The 13,076-nt window shown below is 32.6% G+C and overlaps 1 protein-coding gene across 2 annotated transcripts in view; it reads left to right on the top strand.

Annotated features, from left to right (window-relative positions):
• MAPRE1 (microtubule associated protein RP/EB family member 1) overlaps window positions 1-13,076 on the top strand; it is a 41,412-nt gene that overhangs the window by 3,531 nt on the left and 24,805 nt on the right. For both annotated transcript variants that reach the window (XM_074211884.1, XM_074211885.1), the window contains exons 2-3: window positions 2,435-2,558; window positions 11,470-11,615. In XM_074211884.1, the coding sequence (XP_074067985.1) occupies window positions 2,438-2,558; window positions 11,470-11,615 (267 nt within the window). In that variant the 5' untranslated portion in view covers window positions 2,435-2,437. The remainder of the gene's footprint in view (window positions 1-2,434; window positions 2,559-11,469; window positions 11,616-13,076) is intronic.

Below are 13,076 nucleotides of genomic sequence, written 5' to 3' on the forward strand. Positions count from 1 at the left end.
TACTAGACCTTGAATGAGGAATAAGAGATAAATAAGACCTAATTCTTTTAAGGGATTTTCAGACTAATAAGAGTGGTCAGATATGGACAAAGGGAATCCCAATATGCATTAGAATATAGTAAATTTAAAAGAACAATAGTAAGTGCTGTGAGAAAAATGTCTATTCATAAGTTTTTCCTCACATCTATGTTCCTTATCTAAATTGGTTCTCTGTTTTGTTATGTTAAATTATAATAATAATCATGTAATAAAAATGCAAAATAATATATTAATAATATATATGTGAAGGTATAAAAAGCCTTTCCTTATGGATATTGAGGAACACAAATATAGTGCTATCTATTTTATAGATAAGTAAATTGAGACTCTGGAGAGCATAAAGGAGTTGTTAGTTGCCTATGGTCACATAGCTAATCTAAGTCAATACTAAATCCAGGCATTTTGACTCCAGATTCACTATTTATTCTATACTGAATTTTTTTTTAAATAACTTATTTTCATAAATTCATGTTTCATGTGCTATTCTGGTTTATAATTGCCATCTTTACGGTTGGTGACTATTGAATGACTAGCTTCTAATTAACTTGCCAACACATCATATTATTTATTTATTAGTTGATACTTAGAGAACCATCACCAAGATAGTTTGGATAGTCTAAATTAAACTTAATTACTGTGGGTTGCTTTGACCAAAAAATACATCATTTAGTATTCAGCCTCTTGGTGGTAAGCCTTTTTATTCTCTTTAGATCCATATTTTGTTATTTTTTTAGGCCTATTTAGACATGCACATGCAGTTTATTCCAAAAATCATATACCCAAGGCCTTTCTAATATGGCTCAACCTAGCTTTCATACAAAAACCTAGGGTTTTACTTCCTTGTCATGATAAATTGAACTTTGGTTGAATACTCAGTAAATGCTTATTTGGTGAAACTCTGCTTAGATAATGTTAGTATGGTCATAGAATTCTGGATCTTTAGTTGTATAGATGCTACTAGAGCTTTCATAGTTTTGAAGTCTGGACGGACACCTTTCTCTTTTTATTCTCACTCCCTCCCCCATTTTTTTTTTTTAGGTTTTTTTTGCAAGGCAATGGGGTTAAGTGGCTTGCCCAAGGCCACATAACTAGGTAATTTTAAGTGTCTGAGGCTGATACTTCTGACTCCAGGGCAGGTGCTCTATCCATTGCTCCACCTAGCTGCCTCCCCCCAATTTTTAAAAATAATTTTATTTAAAGTTTGGAGTTCCATATTCTAAGGCTCTCTTTTCCCTTCCCTTCCTCCCTGAGATGTTCAGATTGCTGAGATTCCCTGAGATTCCTCCCTGAGCAATCAGATATAGTTAGATGCAATTATGTCAAACATTTCCCTATTAGTCATTTTGTATAAGAAGATCAGACTAAAAGAAAAGAAGAAAGTGAAAAATTAGCATGCTTTACTATATTGAATCAATATTAGTAATTTCTCTGGAGGCAATTAGTATGCTTCACTTTCCTTTGGGATTGTCTAGGCTCATTGTATTTCTGAGAATAGCTATGTCATTCATAATTCTTCATTGAACATGTTATTGTATACAATGTTCTCCTGGTTCTGTTCACTTGACTATGCATCAGTTTATGTAAATCTTTAAGGTTTTTTTCTGAAATTAACCTTCTTGTCATTTCTTGTAGCACAATCATTCCATTATAATTATATACCACAGCTAATTTAGCCATTCCCCAAATGACGGACATCCCTTTGATTTCCAGTTCTTAGCTATCACATAAAAAGCTGCTATAAATATTTTTGTACAATAGTTCCTTTTTCCTTTTTTTTTGATGACATTCTTTAGTTTGTTACTATTTGAGTAGAAAACATTATTCTCCTAGGTTAGCCAGTTTCAATTCATGAAACCTTTAATCACACTTTTCTTCATTTTTTTTGTAAGTTTAGAGTTTTAAATTGACCAAATTAAAATATATCACCTTCAAATTGATTAGCCCTGTGTGATCCATTTCAGGTTTTAAAAAACTGTTTGAGGCAGAATGGTAAAGTGAAAATGCAGTTGTATTTGGTGTCAGAACTCCTGAGTTCAAAATCCAATTTTGCCACCTATTACTTCTGTGAACTTGAGCAAATTAATTTACCTTTCTGGGTCTCATTCTTTCATTTTTAAAATAAGGAGTTTGCATTACATAGCAGTTCTAAATTTGTGAATCTATGATTCTCATGCTAGATATTAGCTACACTTGAGTGTTAGGAATCTAGACTTTCTGGTTGGACTCTTAAGAAGTACAAAGCCAAATGTTCATTGGTTCTCTCAATTAATGAGGTCTCAGTTGAATGGTTAGTCAACCTTATTGTGTGCAAGCCAGTGTGGTGCATTTTCTAGCAAATTTTTTTTAACTATTGTGTTTAATGTATTGTGAAACTTTTTCTTTTTTGCTATTATAGAAGATGGCAGTTAACGTGTATTCAACTTCAGTAACTAGTGATAATTTGAGTCGACATGATATGCTGGCCTGGATCAATGAATCTCTGCAGTTGACCTTGACAAAGATTGAACACTTATGTTCAGGTAAGAAACACATTAATAGAATAGTTTTGTAGATTGAACAAATTTTGTAAATTGACTGGCATTGGGCAAGTAGTTCATTTTGGTTTTTGTCTCTGAAATTTAACACACAGTAAAGATGCTTTTTGTTATAGTAGCTCCATCAAGTGGTACTATCCTGTAATGAGTACTTTCCATCTGTAAACCTTTGATTTTTGTGATTTTTTTTTCCACTTCTGTTAAGTTTCTCTTTATACAATAGTTCTGAAATTTTTTTTTCTTAATAGACTGTTAATTTTGGGTGGTGATTGTACATTGCCTCAGAGACTGTGATAGTGACATTCCAAGACTATACTATTTGACTTACCAAATAAAATAAGTCATTTAGAATTTTTTCTGTTTAAAGTTGACTGAGGTACTGTTTTAGTTTTACATTAATTCAAACGCTTTTGTTTTGGATATGACCTTTTTTGAACTTATCCACTAGAGTGGAAATAAAAGTCTGTACAAAACCAAATGTTTGTTACTGTAACTTCTGCATCACAGTTAATATCCAAACATATTTTTAAAAACAATTCAAGCTCTTAAATTTAGATTTTCCCCTTTTTTTGATTGAAGAAATTCAAGGACAGTATCAGATTTCCATTTAAGCATAGGAATGGGTTTAATAACCATCTTTTGGAAGTTTGGGTTTAGGCCTGTCATTGATATAAAAAGTGTCAGTGTCTGGTCCATTGTGAAGTACAAGTTAAGCTGTAGGTATCTTTTTTTTTTTCCTTAATATTACCTTTATGCTATGTAGTGGGGATCAAAATTCCTCAGTCTTGTTTTATTTTTTGAAAGGCAATAGGGTTAAGGTCACATAGCTAGGTAATTATTTAGTGTCTGAGGTCAAATTTGATCTCAAATTCTCCTGACTCCAGGACTGTTACACTATCCACTGTGCCACTTACATGCTCCTCAGTCTTTCTTTAATTAATCCCTTTAATACTGCCCAGTTTGGCTTAAGGAGACTAATGTCCTTAAGTTTGAATATGACTTTTAAGACTCTTCAACCTCGAGAAATATATAGATTGCATATCTTCTAGCACCATAGTTTTTTTCAGTCAAGGTTATATGAAACATTGAATAAAATTTGATTTATCATAGGCTTCATTTTGTTAGTGCTTTTAAATGAATTACCTAGAATCTTTCAAACTCTGACACAACTTATTCTGTTTATCTTTTTAGTTTTTCTTAGGCAGTGGGGTTAAGTGGATTGCCCAAGGCCATAATAGCTAGGTACTTATTAAGTGTCTGAGGCCAGATTTGAACTCAGGTACTCCTGACTCCAGGGCCGGTGCTCTATCCACTTCGCCATCTAGCTGCCCCCTATCCTGTTTATCTTGAAGCAGTTGAGGTATTAGAGTTATGGTCAGTCTATACACCTAGGTAATGTTTTATTGAAAACATTAGTTTCTATTTCTTAAATTTATTTCAGATATTGCACAGATTTGTTACTTCACTTTAGGATCTCTGTTCCTATAACCAAGTAGTCTTTCAGAGGGGTATCAGCAATTTAATCTTCAGACTTTGTGTTTCTTCAAAACACCTACTATGAATTCCCAAGAGAAGTTTTTCCCTAGTTTTTTCCTTCATAATACATTATATTCATTTTTAAAATTTTATATATTTTCTGTTACATTGTCAGGGCCAAGTCATGAGCAGGGAACTAACTATCTTTTCAAATACATATCTCCCTTTATTTTTATTTTTAAAATTGATATCTTTTGTTCTTCTATCTTAACTTCAGAACATGTGTCTCCCTCTTCCCTTATTCAACAATCTGTTTCTTGTAACAAATATTTAAAAAGGGGGGGGAATAATCATATATGATGATATATGTAGTATCTTATTGCTATAGTTCTTTATTCTTATGATGAAAGGAAGGAAGTTGTTTTTCTTATGTCTTTTTCAATGCAGTTAATTTTTTTTGTTCTCTGTAGTTTATACATTTTTGGTCATTGTTGATATTGTTTTCCTCAAACTTACTCTCCTTTGCCCTAGTTCATTTTAAGTCTTTCTATACCCCCTTGTATTCTTCACAGTATTTCTTATGAAGTAGTAATATTTCATCACATTTTTTAATCATTATCACTAACATTTATATAGTGCTTTAAGATTTGCAAAGCTTTTTATCTCTTGTCTTATTTGATCTTCATAATAACTCTGCAGGGTAGATACTATTATTTTCCACAGTTTACAGATCAAGAATTTGAGGCAAACAGAATTGGTAAATGACTTACCCAGGTTCACAGAACTAGCAAGAGTGATTCTACAACTGTGTGTACCATACTACCTAAGTGCCTCTGCATCCATATACCACTGGTTTTTTTAGTTATTTTCCACTTGATGAAAATTTGCTTGCTTTCTAGTTCTTTACTTCCAAGAAGAAGAGCTATTATTAGCTTTTTTGCATAATAGCAGTGGAATCTCTGGGTCAAAGCATATATGCATTTTAGTAACTTTTAAAAATATAATTCCAAATTGTCTACAATAATGGTTGAACCAATTCACAGCTCTTCTTGTCTTTCTAAAGTACTTCAAATATTGACAGTTTCCATAATTTGTCTTATTTACCAGTTTGGTAGTTGTACAATTAAACTGTTGTACAATGAATTTAGCATTTGTAATGAAACCATTGGTTTGTATTTCTCATATTAGTGATGTAGAGCAATTTTCTTTCTTCCTTTTTTTTTTCAAAAAAGTTTTTGCAAGGCAAATGGGGTTAAGTGGCTTGCCCAAGGTCACACAGCTAGGTAATTATTAAGTGTCTGAGGTTAGATTTGAATTCAGGTACTCCTGACTCCAGGGCCAGTGCTCTATCCACTGTACCGACCTAGTTGCCCTGATTTAGAGCAATTTTCAGTAAAATATCATATGTATTAATAGTTTGCCATTCTTTTGAAAATTGTTAAAAATCTTAAACGCTTATCAGGGAATGTCAAATATTTTGAAAATTTTGATATACTGATAGTTTTTTCCTGAGGGTAATAAATTTATACCTGTTTATTGTCTGTAGTACTTGTGTTAAATGTTCGTTAGTTGATCCTCTTGCTATCTTTATAAGGTTTAATCTCAAGTTTTATAAATGGAGAACTAAACTAATTCTTTACATTCATAGACTAATTATTGGAAAGGTCCTTGGAGATCATTAGCTCTACCTTTATTCCAAGTAGAGATTCTTTGAAGGTGCATTATATTTCTTTCTTTTTCTTTTTCTTTCTTTTTGCAAAGCATTGGGGTTTAGTGGCTTGCTCAAGGCCACCTCCTTGATGTCATGGTCTGACAATGAAGGACAAACACACATACAGAGATATACTGCTATATCTGTACATATAGGTGCTTTTCATTTCTGTAACACTCTTAAGGTACTCAAATATATATTGAAATATAGAGCTGAGACTGATATTGTAGAAATGGTATAACTTGAATTTTGTTAAAAAGGTTTGCAGATTGAAAATGAAATGTAAAAAATTCATTGTAAGCTGATTTTTGGATCATGGAATTTGTAGTGATGACAGAATTGGAATTTGAGTTCTAAGTTCCAGTTTGATTTCTGCACCTGACTAAACTGTGTGACTGGGGGCTCCCTCCTATATAAAATGAAAATATGAACATTTAATTTAATTCTCAGGATTGGGGAATTTCAAACAAGCTTGTGGGTTTTTTTTTTGAATAGATCTGTTACTCTTGTCCTGGGTGAGAGTGTAGTTTAGATCTATGAATATATAAATATTGGAAATAATTCTAACACTTCTTTTAACCATTTTTAAAATGGGAATTTTCTTTAAATTGCAGAATGTTAACACTTATGCCCTCGAAGTTTATAAATACACTTTAATTTATAAGTAATCTTTTCACTTTATGTAGGTTGAGATGTGTTTGCCATTTTGGAATGCTTATAAAGTTTTAGTGTATTTTATGGTTGTTTTTTAGAAAATTGGATCCCTCTTACCAGTATGGTACCATATAAACATGAGAGACAGTGTTGACAGTGTTTTCCTATTCTGCTAAAGTACTGAAGAGGGGGCAGCTAGGTGCCGCAGTGGATAGAGCACTGACCCTGGAGTTAGGAGTACCTGAGTTCAAATCCTGCCTCAGACACTTAATAATTACCTAGCTGTGTGGCCTTGGGCAAGCCACTTAACCCCATTGCCTTAAATAAAAAATAGAATAAAAGTATTGAAAAGCCATAAGTGAAATAAGGGAAAACTAGTGAATTGAATGCTTTTTAGTACCTAGGTGATATAACTGTTGGATCACAGTCATCATTAATATTTCAAAGATGAGTATAAATTCAAGGAACCTAGATTCTTCCCTCAAATAAAAGCTATCAGTCCTAGGCATGGACTCCTCTGTTGAAAAGAAAAGTTATGAATAACAGGTGATCTGTGGGTTTTGTTGATGAGTTAAGCATTTGAGTGTTGACAGCACTCAAAACTAAATTAAACTCTGGTTGGTTGTGGCAGAGGCCTCTCTGAAAACACCAATTGAACCAGATAAGATATGAAGGAGGAGAGGATAAGTTGCAGTAACATAGCTGGTAGATTTAGTATTCATTAAAACATTCCATAGTTTCCTAGCTGTGATATTTTAGAGAATGTCATCAGGGAATCCTGTTATTAAAATGGATTTTTATGAGGAATGTGAAGCACAAAGAATGGGCACTCGAAAATTGATTTCTGATACCAAGTTTTATCTATTTGTTTTATTCTAAACTTAGTTACCATAAAGAAATCAGTGTCTCATGTATGTGTATGTTATATCTGTTTGTGTGTGTGTGTGTAAAAATAAGGCTAAAATTATTGTGTACAAAATTATAAATACCCACCTGACACCAAATTTTAGATGCTTACTTCTCTTTGCTTTTTATAACTTGTGGTCTTTCATTTCCACTAAACCTTTCTACTCTTGTATTCTTTATTTTGATGATTATAGAAAATTTCTAACTTTTTCCCAAATGATGATGATTTTTTTTTTAGTTTTTTGCAAGGCAGTGGGGTTAAGTGATTTGCCCAAGATCACACAGCTAGGTAATTATTAAGTATCTAAGGTTGGATTTGAACTCAGGTCCTCCTGACTCCAGGGCCATTGCTCTACCCCGAAATGATTAACAAGATCTGGTTTTCTTCATGTGTTATGAAGGAAATTGCTGTTATCTTGAGGAAGAACTGGGATCTCTGGTCTCACCTGCTAATTTCAGAAGAAGACTTGACTATATTATATCAAACCCTAAGGAGTCCATTCTATTTTTGTTCACGAATATAATTTCCTTTCTGTCAGAATTGCATTGTTGATAGATATATAACTTTATGCACAGAGGATGTTCATTGTAGTCAGGATTGAATCACTGCTTCTCATGCTAGCTGTGTGACTAAGTCATTTAATCTCTCAGTGCAACTTTCTATACTATAAGTTATAGATATACCTTTATAGAAGGAACTCTCATTCTGGGAGACCCTACACATACTTTTGAAATCATAGATCTGAATCTTGTATTCTGTTTTCTGGAGAGGGGAGTACCAAGAATACTTCCAACCTTTAATCTGGTCTCTTGTTTTATATTTTCAACTTTAAGGCTATCCTTTCCCTTTAGTCGTCATAAAATAAATATATTGAAATCCTAAGAGCATTTTTTTCTTCTACCTTGCTCATCTTCCCTTTCACTTCTCTGTTTTCCAGGCTGGATATCTTATTTATTTTTCTTTCATTCTATTTTATTTCCCATATTTAGTCTTGTCAATTGTTTTGTCTCCATTTTCATTGGTAATACCTTAATTCAGTAACTCATTTTCCATGTCTGGATTACTAAAAAAAATTCTGTAAGATAGTCTTAATCTTTTGTGTCTTATCCTCTTTATATTCTGATTTGATGGTGGTATTAAAAAGTTTTTTTTTTTAGGTTTTTTTTTTTTGCAAGGCAAATGGGGTTAAGTGGCTTGCCCAAGGCCACACAGCTAGGTAATTATTAAGTGTCTGAGACCAGATTTGAACCCAGGTACTCCTTACTCCAGGGCCGGTGCTTTATTTACTGTGCCACCTAGCCACCACCAAAAAGTTTTCTTAAAATACTGCTCTCATGATTTCACTCCTTGTTTATGATTCCGTAGTTTCTTGAATGTCAGCTTTATCAAGGTCAAATTCCTTTGCTTAGCTTTTGAGGATTTTGACATTGTGACTTAACCCAATTTTGCTAACAGTCATGGCAAGTCAAGCTTTATTTAGGTTCTTTGAATATTTGCTTATTGATATCTTAATGCCTTCATTCTCATTTTTGTTTCTTAATGAATTACCTCTTTATTAAATTCTGTATGTCCTATAAGGACCAACTCATTTCAATTCCTCCATGAAATTTCCATTTCCATCTTATAAGAGTTAAACAATATGGAGTTAGTTTGTGGTTTCCATGCTCTTGACTGTACAGTTCTCTCAAAGGCACTGTACATTCATTTGTATAATCATATCATTTTGTAGCTTGAATAAATATCATACATTTGTATGTATTAATATTTTTGATATGCATAGATACTATTATAAAATGTACATACATTTAAAAGTATTACTGAATCCATAGTATTGTTTTTTCATGTGTTTTCTCATTCAGCAGGTGTAATATAATTATGGCCACTATCATTGAGGGAGATATGCGAGGAATTTTCTTCTTAGGTTGAATAGAAACTCAGGTTTGACCAACTTGGGAATCACTGATATTGGTATATTATACTAGCAGTTTGGAGATTCAGTTGTAGATCTACATGGCTCTTCCATTAGGTGCTAATGTAATTTAGGTTAGAGTCAGGGAAGATTTTGAAACTTTTCAGGATCTGAGTTCTTCTTTACAATGAGTGTTGGACTAGATGATTTCTATGACTAGCATTTTATCCCATCTCTTTAAGCAGTTTTTTTTCTAATAGCTTACAATGGGATTTGTTGGCTTTTTTAATTTTGTGTGTTTTATAATGTTATAGATTCTATTTGGACCATGAATTAATTTATACATACATACATAAATAGTTATGAAAACTAGTAAGATATCTGAGATATATTTGAGAATATTTATACTATCATTTATAAGTGCCTCAGTGTTTTAATTTTATTTCAGTTTATATTCTCTTTATACAGTTGTACTGAAACACTATAATTTCAGTTATTTTAAAATGTGGTTGTTTTTTCTTTTTAACTCTTCTTTTATATTCTTAGATTTATCAAATGGGTTGCATTATAGTAGATGGTTACAAAATAAGAATTTTTGGAGGTAGCTAGGTGGAGTGTTGGGCCTGGTTCAGATTTGCCCTCAAGACACCTAATGACTGTATGGCCCTGGGCTAGTCACTTATATTGGGTTTGTTTTAGTTTCCTGAGCAGTAAAATAGGAATAATACTAGCTACCTTCCAGGGTTGTTGTTAGGATCAAATAAATTTTCAAGGTATAAAGTACTTGTAATGCCATTAGCTCCATAGAAATGCTTATTCCTTTCCTTGCCTTCCATCCTGGTTTATTTAAGTCCTTAATCTTTTTGTACAGAAGAAAAATTGTTGACCTCACTTTCCAGTCAGTAAATTTAGAATTATTGATTTAGATGATGAGATGTTCATATAGAAGGGAAGGTAGTTGAAACATATATAGAGCCCTGAGCCTGAAGTCAGAAAGATCTGAATTCAGATTTGACCTCAGATATAGAACTAGCTGTATGACCCTGGGCAAGTCACTTCCTCTAAATTTCCTTAACTATAAAATGGGGATAATAATGGCACCTACCTCTCAAGATTGTTAAGATCTAATGAGGTGATGATGATAATAATAATGATAATGATAATAACAATAATAATAATAATAATAGCTAGCTTATATGCTAGGGACTGTGCTTAGCAATTTACAATTTTTATTTGAGCCACACTACAATCCTGGAAGGTGGAGATTATAATAATCTCCAATTAACATTTGAGATATTTCTTATTATGCAATGAAAACCTTAGACAGAATTGGACATTTGTTTTTTGTGACTTCTCATGACATTTTTGATGTTTTTATTTATTGATCTATAATTCATCCCAAGAGCTCACTCACCCTTCTCACTGAAATCCTTCTTTCTTTCTTGTATCATTGTCCTTTCAAAAATAAAAGTAATGGAATAGTAAGTTCAGGGTTTCTGATAATTTTTTTTCTTTCAGTCTTCTCTTAGGAATGTTCTTTTTACTTTTTTATCTTTTGTTTTTTTTTCAAATCAATGGAGTTAAGTGTTTTCCCAAAAAATCACACAGCTAGGTAATTATTAAATATCTGAGGCTGGATTTGAACTCAAGTCCTCCTGACTCCAGGACTGGTGCTCTATTCACTGAGCCATCTAGCTGCCCTGGAATGTTCTTTTTATTAATAGACCTTTAATTTGTCTACTTCATATTTAATTTCCTTTGCAACCTTTGGATTTTATTTCCATGTAATACTCAGTAAGCCTTGAAAAATAACTCAAGGGGGGGGCAGTGTTGGTTAATAATGCATCTGATTGTGGTTTGGAAAAACCCCTCAATTTTCCTGTAGTGGGAGGGAGGCTTTCTCTGGGTTTTCTATTGTTATCCACCTTTAGTGGAAAAAAAATTGATGAATGATTCACCTAAGCAAATTTTACTGAACATAAGGAAGAACTTTCCACTCAGAAGTACTGTCCAAAAATGAAATGGTCTATGTCATCAGGTGGTGAACTCTCCATCATTCAGTGAATTAAAAAAGAAGCTGAGATATCAGTTATTGAAACTATTATTTATTGGGGGGGGAATGCATTAAAGAGAAGGTGCCAGTAAGTAATCTCCAAGATTTCTTTTATTTTATAAGATTTTTATAAGCTTTATCAAATAACTGCCATGACTGAATGAATGCACTCTTCTTTTGGTTTAGGTGCTGCCTATTGTCAGTTTATGGATATGCTTTTTCCTGGTTCCATTGCTCTAAAGAAAGTGAAATTTCAAGCAAAACTGGAACATGAATACATTCAGAACTTCAAGATCCTACAAGCAGGTTTTAAGAGAATGGGTGTTGACAAAGTAAGTTGGAATTTTATGTTTTCCTTTGAGTGTGTGCTTTTTTGTTCTTGTTAGCACTATCTAGGACAAATATTAATCTGTAATTTTGACTGAGGTCAATTAGCTTTTGAAATGTAGAAAATTTAGCTGTAAGATCTCAATTTACCTTGTTGTTGAAGTCCATTATTATTTGCAAAATGAGCTTAACAACTTTATTGTAAGTATTTGTTCCAGAAGTAGAATTTGCAAACATTTAATTCAACAAATTCACAAAAATTATATTAAAAAACTATTGGTGTTCATTTTGAGATTGTTTCCAAATCTTACAGACTCCCACTTTACTTAAGTTAGATGTGTTGTATTGCTTCTGGGAATGTTGGAAAAGGCAGCCAGCTATTGTCTGTTATTTTTTTAATTCCCTGTTTCTGTTGAGGTTATTTTCCTCATCCCTACTTTTCTTTTCCTTTTTCTTTTTTTAAATTTTTACTTATTTGAGGTAACGGGGTTAAGTGACTTGTCCAAGGTCACACAGCTAGGCAATTATTAAGTGTCCGAGGCTGGATTTGAACTTGAATCCTCTTGACTCTTTTGCCAGTGTTCTATCCTAGCTGCCCTCATTCCTGCTTTTCTAAGAGAAGAGGGAGAGACTAAGAAAACTTAGGATCATTTGGAGTTTTAGCTTACAAAGAATAAATAGGGCTAAGCAAACTACTTTCTTGCTGGTATATTTAATTATGTCCGAAACAGATTCTGCTTGTTGTATTTTTTTTTTTAATAGTATTGCTCTATGATTTCCAGTTTGGAAACTCCCTCCACTAATACATATTAGCAAGTCTGTAACTTTGTTGTCAGAGAATTGCTTAGGGTCCTGAGATAGTAGGTGACCTGCCTATGGTCACAAAGCTCTAGTGTTGTCTCAGGGAGGAAGACTATAAAGCTAACTGTAGATTCACTGTGATGTGATGTTTCTAGATCATAGGCTTCATGGCAGTCTGGTGAAGTCAGTGGATGCTTCAGAATAATGTTTTTAAATACATAAAGTACTTGAGATTTCATAGGAAACAATAGATATTGAAATAAAATGACCAAAATACAAATTTCTTACCCAGATAAAATACCCAAATTCCTGGTTTCTAGGATTAAAAACACCTTGTAGACTTTATAGAGGCAAAAAAAATATATATATATACACACACACACACACACACACACACACACATACATACATACACACATATATATGTACATATAAATACAGACATTTACATGTATGCAATATACATCCATATGTTTATACATACATATATGTTTTATCCTCTTATTAGATTTGTCCATTCAGGGAACATAAACAGTGAAAATAATAAATGTTTATTGTTAAATCAGCTATAGTATTGTGTTTCTTTTGTATTTATTATTTTGTACAAATAATGCTCTTTCATACATTACTAAAATGTTCTTGTTTAAGAGTAAACATGATACCCC

This window comes from Macrotis lagotis, chromosome 1 (genome assembly GCF_037893015.1).
Source record: "Macrotis lagotis isolate mMagLag1 chromosome 1, bilby.v1.9.chrom.fasta, whole genome shotgun sequence".
Taxonomy (NCBI): Eukaryota; Metazoa; Chordata; class Mammalia; order Peramelemorphia; family Peramelidae; genus Macrotis; species Macrotis lagotis.